This window comes from Pezoporus wallicus, unplaced genomic scaffold (genome assembly GCF_028554395.1).
Source record: "Pezoporus wallicus isolate ANWC-B61680 ecotype Strahan unplaced genomic scaffold, APGP_CSIRO_Pwel_v1 contig_6401, whole genome shotgun sequence".
In the NCBI taxonomy this organism is placed as follows: domain Eukaryota; kingdom Metazoa; phylum Chordata; class Aves; order Psittaciformes; family Psittacidae; genus Pezoporus; species Pezoporus wallicus.
The window spans coordinates 2,857,798-2,870,615 of record NW_026638608.1 but is presented as its reverse complement, the minus strand read 5'-3'; the positions used below and the strand labels follow the sequence as shown (position 1 = coordinate 2,870,615).

Below are 12,818 nucleotides of genomic sequence, written 5' to 3'. Positions count from 1 at the left end.
TATTCAGTGATGAGCTTGGTGTTGCTGTGACAGCACCCCATGACCCTCAGTACAAACCGCAGGATCACGTTCACTCAGCACGTCCTCATCACCAGAAGCTGCTGAAATGCCTGTGGCAGATCCTTCTCCATCACAAACCCCAACCAGTCCAGGGGCATCCCACCAGCAGCAGGACACAGGGTGATGCCAGTCCTCACCTTCTCCTTCCTTGCCAGAGGGGACCATTAAAGCACTGATGAAAGGCCAGCAGAGAGCCACCCGGATGGCCAGGGCTGGAGCACGTCCTGTGCACAGGGGCTGAGGGATTGGGGCTCATTCAGCCTGGAGCAGGGATGGTTTTAGGGGGCTTCAGAGCAGCCTGTACCTGGGAAGAGGAGGTGACCATGAGGACTGAGGCAAGTTCTGTGCAGAGCAGAATGAGAACAGACACAAACCGGATCAAGAAAGGCTCTGCCTGGATATCAAGGGAAACTTTTCACCCCAAGGACAATCAAGCAGGGTCAGAGGTTGTGCCTGCCCCTCTGTCCTTGAGGGCTTCCACACCTCACTGACAGGAGAGCAGCCCAAGCCCAGTCACCTGCTTGAGCAGGTTGGACTAGAGATCTCCTGCAGGCCTGTCGAGCACGAGCGATGCTGTGGCTGTACACATGAGGGAGGACACAGCAGGACTCCTCTCATGGAGCTGGTCAGCGGAGGTGCCATCAGGACCCTCAGACCATAGCTCTGTCCCTGCCCGTCCCCACCACACTCCGCTATAGCAGTACCTGTGCCTGGTCCTTCTCCTGGACTCCATGCTGCAGGCAGTCCTGTCTCCTGCTGCTCCAACTTCCCAGCTGGACCCTTCCTAATGGGTCAGAAGGAACCTGACCCATTACCGCACCTCTGATGACCACTGGGCAGTCAATGGAAGCTGCTGTCACCACCAAGGCTGTCCCACTCTGGTGCTGCAGGAGCGTGCCCCGCGAAGAGAGGTCACTGCCCGCTTGGCACTGCGGGCACGCACGGCTCCCAGCACAGAGCAGCCCCATCCTTCATTTCCAGCCATGGAAAGGCGCCGGGTCCCCATGGACTTGCCCATCAGGAGGTCTTGGGTAGGCATCCAGAGGGACGTCTGGCTTCACTTCCAGGGAGGCCTGGCCTTGCAGGTACTCACTGCCGTGCTGCTCCTGGCCAAAGGAGGTCCAGACACACGCTGTGACCGACCCAGCACCCGAGGGGCAGCGGGGGCTGTCAAGGGACCCCCGTTTTTACACCTTCCTGGCTTGGGGTTGTCCAAAGCCCGGCAGGGCCCATCCAAGGGGGTGCTTGGGCAGTCCAGAGACTGGGGTCGTGCTCTGCCTGCGGAGCGAGGCTCGCTCTCGGGACGCTTCCACACACAGGATGTGTCCCGTCGCGACACCTCCGAGCCCGCTGCGGCCGGCGCGTGGGCAGCTCTTACCGGGGAGCCCCTGCAGCAGCGGGAGAGGCCAGGCTGGGCGCGGGGTGCAGGCGGGGGGCTCCAGAGCAGAGCCTGGAGCTTGGCTACATCTTCCTTGGTCATGCGAGGAGCGGCGCGGGCCGGGCCGAACAGGGACTCATCGCAGAAGGATGGAGCGTGGCCTCTCAGCCTGCGGGACACAGGAACCGTGCACCAGGACCGGCCACTGCACACGGGGGAGCATCAGGGTCACCCAGCACCCTCCTGTGGGCCACCCGCCCACTCCTGGATATTGAATATAGAGACTTAGACATAAGCAAGGCTACAGGGATTCCTGAGCTAGGGTTTTACTGTGTATAGAGGAGACAGAGCGCAGGAGCTGCAACACCAGGACCAGGTGCCTTCTCTCAAACCAATGCAGGTTCCTCCTTAGAAACAGGTAAATGGCTGTGAAAGAAACAGCTCCAGGAGCCTCTCAGGGTTGTAAATCAGCCCACACAAGGCCACGCAGTTAATCTGGCAAGAGCTCATCAGGGACTGCAGCAACAGGACATGGGGCGATGGGTTCAAACTGAAAGAGGGGAAGTTCAGGTTGGAGATAAGGAAGCTCATCCCTGTGAGGGTGCTGAGGCGCTGGCACAGGGTGCCCAGAGAAGCTGTGGCTGCCCCATCCCTGGCAGTGTTCAAGGCCAGGCTGGACACAGGGGCTTGGAGCAAGCTGCTCCAATGGAAGGTATCAAGGACTTGGAGCTGGATGAGCTTTAAGATCCCTTCCAACCCAATACCCGCAATACCGGAGGTACGGGTACAACCGTACCCCCGGGACCCCACTCACCTCCGCTGGCCGCTCGGCCTGGACCTGGACCCGGACCCGGCAGCATCAGCCCATGGCGGGGCGAATGCGGGCGGAGGGGGACGAGAGGCCACGGGGTTCCCGAACAAGGACTCGTCCACGAAGGATGCCCGAGGACGGCGGCAGCAGCGGCGACCCCCCCATGGCACCGGGGCAGAGCCCGCTGCACGCATGGCCCCGTTCCGCTTCGCTCCGCCCCTTCCGGTTCCCGGAAGGGGCGGAGCGAAGCGGAACGGGGCCATGCGTGGGGTGAGTTCCGCTTCCGCCGCCGTTACCGACATGGCCCCTGCGCGACCCCGCCGCCAGACCCGGGACGCGCCGGTACCGGGTTGGGGGGGGGGGGACGGGAGGAGGGGGGAGGCCACGGCGCGCGCGTTCCCGCGTCCTCTGCGCCGGCGGCAGCGCGCCACGTGTGTCCGGTGCACGTGTCCCGCGTCCACCGCGTGTTGCTGGGTCTGGTACCGGTGTCCCCAGTACCAGTGTCCCAGTACTGATATCCCCCGTACTGGTGTCCCAGTACTGATGTCCCAGTGCTGATATCCACCATACTGGTGTCCCAGTGCTGATATCCACCATACTGGTGTCCCAGTGCTGATATCCCCCGTACTGGTGTCCCAGTACCGGTGTCCCTTGTACTGGTGGCCCAGTACTGATATCCCCCATACTGGTGTCTCAGTACCAGTGTCCCTTGTACTGGTGTCCCAGTACCGGTGTCCCTTGTACTGGTGTCCCCCGTACTGGTGTCCCAGTACCGGTGTCCCTTGTACTGGTGTCCCAGTACCGATGTCCCAGTACTGATATCCCCCGTACTGGTGTTCCAGTACCTATGTCCCAGTGCTGATATCCCCCATACTGGTGTCCCAGTACTAATATCCACCGTACTGGTGTCCCAGTGCTGATGTCCCAGTGCTGATATCCCCCATACTGGTGTCCCAGTACTGATGTCCCAGTACTGATATCCACCATACTGGTGTCCCAGTACCGATGTCCCAGTACTGATATCCCCCATACTGGTGTCCCAGTACCGATGTCCCAGTACTGATATCCCCCATACTGGTGTCCCAGTACCAGTGTCCCTTGTAGTGGTGTCCCAGTACTGATGTCCCAGTACTGATATTCCCCATACTGGTGTCCCAGTGCCAGTGTCCCAGTACTGATATCCCCCATACTGGTGTCCCAGTACCGATGTCCCAGTATTGATATCCCCCATACTGGTGTCCTCCATATCGGTGTCCCAGTGCCAGTGTCCCAGTACCAGTGTCCCATGTACTGGTGTCCCAGTACAGATGTCCCAGTACTGATGTCCCCCATACTGGTGTCCCAGTGCCAGTGTCCCACTACTGATATACCCCCATACTGGTGTCTCAGTACCAATATCCCCATTACCAGTGTAAGTAACCATTCTCAATACTGATGTCCCCTACCTTGCTCTCCCAGTATCAGTGTCCCAGTACTGATATCTCCCATACTGGTGTCCCAGTGCCAGTGTCCCAGTACCAGTGTCCCTTGTACTGGTGTCCCAGTACTGATGTTCCCCATACTGATGTCCCAGTCTCAGTGTCCCAGTACTGATATCCCCATTACCAGTGTAAGTAACCATTCCCAATATTGATGCCTCCCATGCTGCTGTCCCAGTGCCAGTATCCCCAGTATTGCTGTCCCAGTATCAATGTCCCCAGCACCATTGTCCATGCCCTCCATGCTGGCAATGCAGAGCTGCAGCCCCTGGCACCACTGTGGCCGCAGCCGTGTCCCCACTGTCCCCAGGTCCCTGTGTCCCCGCTGCCCGCCTTCCCCAGCACCAAGGAGGAGGATGATGCAGAGGCCGATGCTGAACCGGACACACGGGCCCTGGTGCGGGCCCAGAACCAGAAGAAGAAGAAATCCGGTGGCTTCCAGTCAATGGGTGTGTGTGGGGCCTGGGGCAGCGGTACCCGAGTGGGGACCGTCCCTCACCTGCACCCCTTCACCCATCCCCATCCCCGCAGGCCTCAGCTACCCCGTCTTCAAGGGCATCATGAAGAAGGGCTACAAGGTGCCCACCCCCATCCAGAGGAAGGTGAGCGCGGTGGGTCCCCACCACGGGACGGTGCCGGTGGGACGGTGCCGGTGACGGTGCCGTGTGCCGCAGAGCATCCCCGCCATCCTGCGCGGCCGGGACGTGGTGGCGATGGCGCGGACGGGCAGCGGGAAGACGGCGTGCTTCCTCATCCCCATGTTCGAGAGGCTCAAGGCGCCCAGCCAGGCCGGGGCGCGCGCCCTCATCCTGTCACCCACCCGAGAGCTGGCCCTGCAGACCCTCAAGTTCACCAAAGAGGTATGGGGTCAACAACGGGGTGAGTGGGGACAACAATGGGGTGAGTGGGGACAACAACGGGGTGAATGGGGTCAACAACGGGGTGAGTGGGGTGAACAGGGGGGTGAATGGGGTCAACAGTGGGGTCAACAGGGGGGTGAATGGGGACAATAACGGGGTGAATGGGGTCAACAACAGGGTGAATGGGGACAACAACAGGGTGAATGGGGACAACAACAGGGTGAATGGGGTCAACAGGGGGGTGAATGGGGTCAACAGGGTGAGTGGGGACAACAACGGGGTGAGTGGGGACAACAATGGGGTGAATGGGGTCAACAACGGGGTGAATGGGGACAACAATGGGGTGAATGGGGACAACAGTGGGGTGAGTGGGGTCAACAGTGGGGTGAATGGGGTCAACAACAGGGTGAATGGGGACAACAATGGAGTGAATGGGGTCAAAAACAGGGTGAATGGGAACAACGGGGTGAATGGGGTCAACAATGGGGACAACAACAGGGTCAGTGGGGTGAATGGGGACAAAGAGGGGAAGGGGTTTGGTTTTACCCCCCCCCCAACACGTTTGTTTCTCACCCTGCAGCTGGGCAAGTTCACAGGCCTGAAGACAGCCCTGATCCTGGGAGGAGACAAGTGAGTTGTCCCCATGACCCCACTAAAGCCTCCGCGGAGCCTGGCGAGGGGCTGAGCTGCCCCGTACCACCCGGTATGTCCCAGCCTCTCCCCGCTCCCACAGGATGGAGGACCAGTTCGCTGCCCTGCATGAGAACCCTGACATGTGAGTGGGGCCATGGGGAGGGGACACAGTGGGGAAGTGGCATTGGTGGTGCTTGCAGCCAGTACACCTGATGGATGCATCTCGGTGTTCCCTTGGAGCATCTTCCTGTGCTCCCCAGGGGGGACAGTGGAGTCTGTATTAGGTTGGATTTGGGACCTGTACCCACAATGGAGTGGGGACACTGAGCCCCCCCCCAACCAGCTCCCATCACCAGCTCTGTCCCTGCAGAATCATTGCCACTCCTGGGCGCCTGGTGCATGTGGCGGTGGAGATGAAACTGAAGCTGCACACGGTGGAGTACGTGGTGTTCGACGAGGCCGACAGGTCCGCAGTGGGGTCCCCGGGGCTGGGGGGGGGTCCCCGCCCATGGGGTGGGCTGGGCACAGAGGGACCGAACAGGCGCTGCCATGTCCCGTGTCCCCTCCCTGCAGGCTCTTTGAGATGGGCTTTGCCGAGCAGCTCCAGGAGATCATCGCCCGGCTCCCGGATTGCCACCAGACCGTGCTCTTCTCCGCCACGCTGCCCAAGCTGCTCGTGGAGTTCGCCCGGGCTGGTGAGAGCACGGGGCAGGGACACGGCGTGATCCCATGGCTGGGCTGGGGCCGGGACTGCCAAAACGGAGCTGGGATAGCGCTGGGCCAGGCGGGTGTCCCCGAGCCGAGCGGTGGGGCTGGTCCTGGTAGCGCATCCCACGTGTGACACGTGGCCTGTGTGTCACCGCGTCCCGCAGGCCTCACCGAGCCCATGCTGATCCGGCTCGATGTGGAGTCCAAGCTCAGCGAGCAGCTCAAGGTGAGATGGGTTCGGGGGGAGCTTGAGGTGGGCTTTGTGCCCCTAACCCCTGCAAGCACCCTGTGGTGTGGGGACGCAGTGGGGCTGAGCTGTGCCCCCCCCCTTTGCAGCTGGCTTTCTTCCACGTGCGCGGGGATGACAAGCCGGCTGTGCTGCTCCATCTGCTCCGCACTGTGGTGAAGCCCCAGGACCAGACGGTCGTCTTCGTGGCCACCAAGCACCACACAGAGTATCTCAAGGAGGTAAGTGGCATTTGGGGGTGCCCAGCCTGTACCCCTGTTAAAGGGCAGGGGGGTGGGGCTGGGACCGCTTCCCAGGCTCACTTGGGGTCTGCACTGGTGGGCATAGAATCATAGAATGGTTTGGGTTGGAAAGGACCTTAAGATCATCCAGTTCCAATCCATGGCATGGGCAGGGACACCTCACAGCAGACCATGTCACCCAAGGCTCTGTCCAGCCTGGCCTTGAGCACTGCCAGGGATGGAGCATTCACCACTTCTCTGGGCACGTCCTTGCTGGAGTCTCTGCCTCTGTTTTGCTGGGTTGCAGGAGAAATCCCAGGATGTGATACCATGGGGGTGCTGCATCCACTTACCCCTTGGAGAGAGCGGGATGTGGGGTCTGGGTGGGCACCCTGGGCTCCCGGGGCCCTGTCTCTTGCCTGTGGATGCGTTCCCTGGTGGGATCTGATCCCTGTTCCCCGCTCCGCAGCTGCTGACGGCGCAGGGCATCCGCTGCACACACATCTACAGCTCGCTGGACCAGACCGCCCGCAAGATCAACATCGCCAAGTTCTCCCACGGCAAGTGCCCGGTGCTGCTGGTCACCGACGTGGCCGCCCGAGGGCTCGACATCCCCATGCTGGACAATGTCATCAACTACAGCTTCCCCGCCAAGGCCAAGCTCTTCCTGCATCGTGTCGGTGGGTGCCGGTGCCCTGCGCAGGGTGCATTGCAACCCGGGGGTCCCTCGTGGTGACAAGGAGGGTGCGAGTCCCTTGTCCCCTGTTTCATAGAATCACAGAATGGTTTGGGTTGGAAAGGACCTTAAGATCATCCAGTTCCAACCCCACTGCCATGGGCAGGGACACCTCACACTAAACCATGGCACCCAAGGCTCTGTCCAACCTGGCCTTGAGCACTGCCAGGGATGGAGCATTCACAACTTCCTTGGGCAACCCATTCCAGTGCCTCAGCACCCTAACAGGAAAGAATTTCCTCCTTATATCCAATCTAAACTTCCCCTGTTTCAGTTTGAACCCATTACCCCTTGTCCCTGTTAGGCTGGCACTGCTGATCCTGCCTCGATGGGGATATCTCTGGGGCAGGAGGTGACATCAGGGGACAAAGCAGTGTCAGAAACATCCCTGATCTCCCCCCTCGACTCTGGGAGCAGGGCTGGTGCCTTCCCTTTCCGATGGCACCACGATGAGCTCCCCTTTTCCCCCTTCCCAACAACCCACATCCCCTTGCCACCCATGCCCACCTAGTAAATGTCACATGCATGTGCTCCCAATGGCACCAGTAAGTCCCTGCTGGGCTTCCATCAGGCTTGGGCTCTGGTTTCCCACTCTCCTCCATCCCTTTCCAGGTCGTGTGGCCCGAGCTGGCCGGAGCGGCACTGCCTACTCACTGGTGGCTCCTGATGAGATGCCCTATGTCTTTGACCTCCATCTCTTCCTGGGGCACCCGCTTGTCCTCGCTGGTACCCAGGAGATGCCTGCTGGTAAGGTCCAGACTGGGACACTGGTTTTATCCATTTCATGGAGGGGTATGTTCCCCCAGGCATGTTGGGGATGCTGATTTAACACCACTGAGCTCTCCATGGCCATTTGCTCTATTAAATCCTATGCTGCTGCCATGCCAACACGCTGATGTGGTGTCTCCTGGTACTGCAGATGCTGGTGGGGTCCTGGGCCGTGTCCCCCAGAGCCTGGTGGACGATGAGGAGTGCCTGCTGCTCACGGACCACGAGGGCTCTCTCGAGCTGCGGAGCCTGCGCCGTGTGGCTGACAATGCCCACAAGCAGTACCTGAGGTCCCGGCCCGGCCCCTCGCCCGAGTCCATCAAGAGGACAAAAGACATGGACGTGTCCCAGCTTGGCATCCACCCACTCTTCAGTGAGTTGCTTTGGGGACACCGAGGGAGGGGACCCCCATTCCCATCACCAGGGAACTGATCTGTGCCCCTCTCCCTCGCTGTGTTCCTCAGGCGCTCGCTTTGAAGACACGGAGCTGGAGAGGCTGAAGTTTGTGGACAGCATTAAAACCTACAAGTCCAAGGCGGTGAGTTGAGACCCGTTCTCTGTCTTGACTGGGTGGGAGGGAAGGTCCGTGCCGCTCATCCCATTCCCGCTCTGGGATCAGACCATCTTTGAGATCAACGCCACATCCCGGACGCCGGCCAGCACCGTGATGCGCTCCAAGCGGCGCCACGACCGTGCCCTCATTGAGAAGTACCAGCGCGGGCAGCAGGAGAAGCGGGCGGCAGCTCTCAAAGGGCAGGGGCTGTGCCCGGCACCCCCTGCCCCTGAGGAGGGAGAAAGAGAAGGCGACAAGGAGGAAGACCTCCAGGTAATGGGGCAGGGCTGGGGGCTGGCCATGGACACACGGACCGGGAGCTCTAGGCTGTGCTGGGGGCTGATGCAGTGGTTTGCAGGGTCCTCCCTTGATCCCTTCCAGGACGTGTTCTCCAGCATCTCGGGCCAGAAGCGAAAGCAGGGCCGAGGGGGAGAAGGCGGCCCCAGGAAGAAGCTGCAGCAGTCGGCGCAGCAGGACAAGGACTTCTACATCCCATACAGGCCCAAGGACTTTGAGAGCGAGAGGGGGTGAGTCTGAGGGGGGGCTCCTGCTGCTGCCCTGCCCCAGCGGGGCTGCTCTCACCGCCTGCCCTTTGCAGGCTGAGTGTTGGTGGCGAGGGCAGCCCCTTCGAGCAGCAGGCAGCCGGAGCCGTGCTGGATCTCATGGGCGATGAAAACCACAACCTCAACAAGAGCAAGCAGCTGCTCAAGTGGTGAGTGGGGACTGTCCGTGGGCTGGGGGGGAGTGGGATCAGGGCTGGGGGGGGTTCCACCGCTCTCCCCTCTCCCACAGGGACCGCAAGAAGAAGCGTTTTGTGGGGCAGACGGGCCAGGAGGACAAGAAGAAGGTGAAGACGGAGAGCGGGCGCTACATCAGCAGCTCCTACAAGAACAACCTGTATCCTGCCTGTGACTGTGCCCTGCTCCTGGGGAGCCATCCCATACCCACGGCAGGGGGGGGAGGCTGGTCAGACACCGCAGTGGGTCAGGCAATGGGGAGCCACCACACATCCCCTTAACGCACCGGCCCAGCTATGAGAAGTGGAAGCAGAAGTACAAGGTTGACGAGCGGGATGAGGATGAGGAAGAGGGACACAGCCGGGGGCAGTTCCGCGGGAAGCACCGGCGCGGTGAGTACCTGGAGCAAGGGGTGAAGCCCCCCCCATCATCCTCCCCATTGCCTCACCCCAAGCCTGGCCGTGTGCCCCCTGCAGGGCCCACGCAGGCCCCGGCCCGGGTGCGCTCGGAGCTGAAGAACAAGCAGCAGATCCTGAAGCAGCGCAAGAGAGCGGCCAAGCAGCGGTTCCTGCAGAGCGGGGCGCTGAAGCGCCTCAAGGCCCGCAACCGGCAGCGCGTGCAGGAGCTGCGGCAGATGGCCTTCGGGCGCAGGGTGCAGGGCACCAAAAAGGGCAAGATGAGGAAGAGGGTGTAGGGATGGGGGCTGAGCCCCGGCGGCTCCCCCCTCGCCTGGGCTGGGCACGGGGGAAAGGGGCATTAAATACGCGGCCGGTTTGGAGGACTCGGGCTCCTCTTTGTCCTTGCTAAAAGCACTGTGCCTGGGGTGATTCCTCTTTGGGCCACCACCAGGCGCAGTCCTAAACCAAACAAGTGCTGCGGGTGCACGGCTGGGTTATAATCATGGATTGATTTGGGTTGAAGGGACCTTAAAGCTCATCCAGTTCCAACCCCTGCCATGGGCAGGGACCCCTTCCACTAGAGCAGCTTGCTGCAAGCCCCTGTGTCCAACCTGGCCTTGAACACTGCCAGGGATAGGGAATATTTTGATGGGAGATGCCTGAACATGAGCAGCAGCTCCCCCACTGTGTGGTACCCAGGTCCCGCTTGCAGGAGGGTACCCCAGAGGGTCAGGCTCTGCCTTGGGGTGTCACATCCCCTGCCCCAGTGCAGTGCCACCCCACTGTGCCTTGCCACTGCCCCTCGCGCTGCCTCTTGTGGGTTCCCAGATGTGTCAGGCAGTGACCTCCATTCCCAGTGCTGTGGCTCCATGCTGGCCATGGCAGCGGTGGTCCCAAGGGGTTACTCGTGGCTCGGTGGCACCCCGGCACCCCTGTGATGCACACTGGTGGCTGCAGGACACGGCCCCAGCTGCCTGGGCTGCAGCTCAGCACAGATGGCAGCCAGGTCCTGCATGCAGAGCAGCACCTGTGGATGGGAGCCTGATGCCACAGCCATCCGAGGACAGGAACAGCCCCGTGTGCCCCTGCCCGGGGGAGAGGCTGCACTGACCGTGTCCAGCTGCGCCTCGGTGTCCTCCAGGGCCACGTCTGTGCAGACCTTGAGCGGCGCAGTGGTGAGGTGGAAGAGGTTGAGCACTGCCAGCTTGATCTGCGCCAGCAGCAGGGTCTTCTCGGTGGCTGTGCTTTGGGCATGAGCCCAGCAGGACTCCTGGGCACAGAACAGCAGAGAGCCCTTGCCCCCCCCTTCCAGCCACGTCCCCTGCAACCCCTCCCCTGATGGGACAGGGACACCCGGGGGTCCTGGCTGTTTCCCCCATGCACAGCTGATGCTGCTTTATGGGTGCATGGGGAACGCTGGCTCAGCCCAGTGGATGCAAGCCAGCTTCCCACCACCACCACACTGGGCATCCCCCTCTTTGTCAGGTTTTGGGGTCCTTCTGCTGCCCCTCTCCTGGTCCTTATGCACCCCACGTCCCTCCTTACCCCCTGCAGCACCTCACGGTGGGCAGCCTCCAGGCACGCATGGAGCTGGGCCCGCTCAGTGGCGATGCACAGGAGCTCGCTGAGGGTCTCCTCGCGGTACCCCCGGAGCCATGCCCAGCCCCGCGCCAGCCGCTCCTGCCCCGCTGCTGCCTCCTGTGCCAGGGCTGCCCGCAGGGCCAGCAGTGCCTCAAAATGGGCCAGCATGGATGGGACATCCTGGAACTGGGCACCAAGAGGGGGCTCAGAGCCTGCAGGGGTAGGGGGGCCGCTGCACCACATGGGGCTGGCCCCACACAATGAGCCTGGGACGTGCTCACCTGCCCCATCCTGACCAGCACGTCCTGCAGGTAGCTGTGGAAGCGCTGGAGGCTCCGGAGGCGCTGGGCTAGGCGGTCCCTGCGCTGCTGCAGCCCTGCAAGATGCTGGTGCAGGCGGGCGGCCTTAGCATCCTGCTCCGCTGCCTGTACCTGCGCCTCTGCTGCACGCTGCAGCACCCGCTCCTGCCTCGCTGCTGAAGCCTGTGGTGTGGGGACGGGGTCAGCAGGACCCCCATGGCCACCCCAGCCCCAACCCTTGCACAGCACCTTGAGGAAGGCAGTGAATTTGAGGACAACGTCCCGGAGCTGCCGTTCCCTCTGGTCCAGCTGCTGCCGGCGCTGTGCCAGGCGCTCCATCCTCTGCCGGAACTCCTGTGGGGACATCAGGGATGGCAGCGTCCTATGGACAGCCCGTGCTGTGCCAGGGGTGCAGCACCCAGGCAGGGGACACACGGAGGGGCCGGGGTCCGCCCTTACCTCCCGCTGCCTCTGCAGCTCCCGCTCCACCTCCGCCACCTCCCGTCTCTTCAGCAGCAAGCGCATGGAAGGCCGCAGCGTGACACTGCCGGGCACTGGCACCGTCCTGCCATGGGCTGTGTGGAGCTCACCGTGCCCAGGAGGGGGGAACCCACCTCCGTGGCACGAACATGACCCCCAGGGGCCACTGCTGCCTGCCTGGGCTCGGCACCAGGAGCCGGGCCTGCTTTTCCACGCAGGAGTTGGTGGTGGTTTTATCCCTGCCTTCCCAGTTACCACTCACCCTCCCTCCCCGCTTCAGCCTCACCCCACTTGGAGCAGCATTCCAAGGAAGGGGATGGGCATCTTGGCACAACCTTGGCTCTCTGATTAGACCCTGGGGCATCCCCCTCTGCCTCCCCATAGCCCACAGCAGGGCAGCAGCTCTGCAGATCCCTCCTTCCCAGGGAGGCAGCAGGAGCTCTGCTCCTGGAGCAGGGGGAATGGTGTGAAAGCCACGCGGGAGCGTGTCGGGGAGCACCTCTGCCCATCCCAAGGGATCTGACTCACAGCAGCCGCAGCTTGTCCCGGAAAGCCCTGCTCAAACGCTCCTCCAGGTCCAAGGCCATCCCTGCTGGTGCCTTCCCAGCACGGAGGACTCGGGGCAGCCGGGATGGCGGCAGCACAACACCGTTGCCAAGGGCAGCCGGAGCCTCCGGCTGCTCCCTGGGGTTTTCCGGGCCTGGCTCCAAGCACAGGGCCTGCACTCAGGCTCCTGGGGACACTTGCAGCCCTCTAAACCCACCCTGAACCGCAGGCCCCCAGCCCTCAGACCCTGCTCCAGCCTCCATCGCCCCTTCAGAGAGCACCGCACACGAACAGATCCCACGCACTGCCCCACTGAGCGCTCAG

General features: G+C 62.2%; 2 protein-coding genes across 2 annotated transcripts; one reads left to right on the top strand and one right to left on the bottom strand.

Moving 5' to 3' along the window:
* Positions 1 to 1,432: 1,432 nt before the first annotated feature.
* Positions 1,433 to 12,620, bottom strand: CFAP73 (cilia and flagella associated protein 73). Its single transcript, XM_057411264.1, has 7 exons — positions 12,477 to 12,620; positions 11,928 to 12,012; positions 11,718 to 11,822; positions 11,451 to 11,651; positions 11,134 to 11,355; positions 10,700 to 10,858; positions 1,433 to 1,607 (listed from the first exon to the last, which is right to left on the bottom strand). Exons 1-7 carry the CDS (start codon positions 12,533 to 12,535, stop codon positions 1,575 to 1,577), a joined length of 864 nt encoding a protein of 287 aa, XP_057267247.1. The 5' UTR covers positions 12,536 to 12,620; the 3' UTR covers positions 1,433 to 1,574.
* Positions 2,547 to 9,951, top strand: DDX54 (DEAD-box helicase 54). The gene is given in 21 exon segments (XM_057411248.1): positions 2,547 to 2,591; positions 4,038 to 4,176; positions 4,259 to 4,329; positions 4,402 to 4,587; positions 5,168 to 5,217; positions 5,321 to 5,362; positions 5,591 to 5,686; positions 5,794 to 5,915; positions 6,093 to 6,154; positions 6,265 to 6,396; positions 6,866 to 7,076; positions 7,745 to 7,879; positions 8,052 to 8,273; positions 8,365 to 8,438; positions 8,520 to 8,726; positions 8,835 to 8,980; positions 9,052 to 9,165; positions 9,246 to 9,350; positions 9,485 to 9,604; positions 9,606 to 9,655; positions 9,658 to 9,951. Coding segments are annotated over 21 exon segments (2,553 nt in total). The 5' UTR covers positions 2,547 to 2,549; the 3' UTR covers positions 9,885 to 9,951.
* Positions 12,621 to 12,818: the final 198 nt, after the last annotated feature.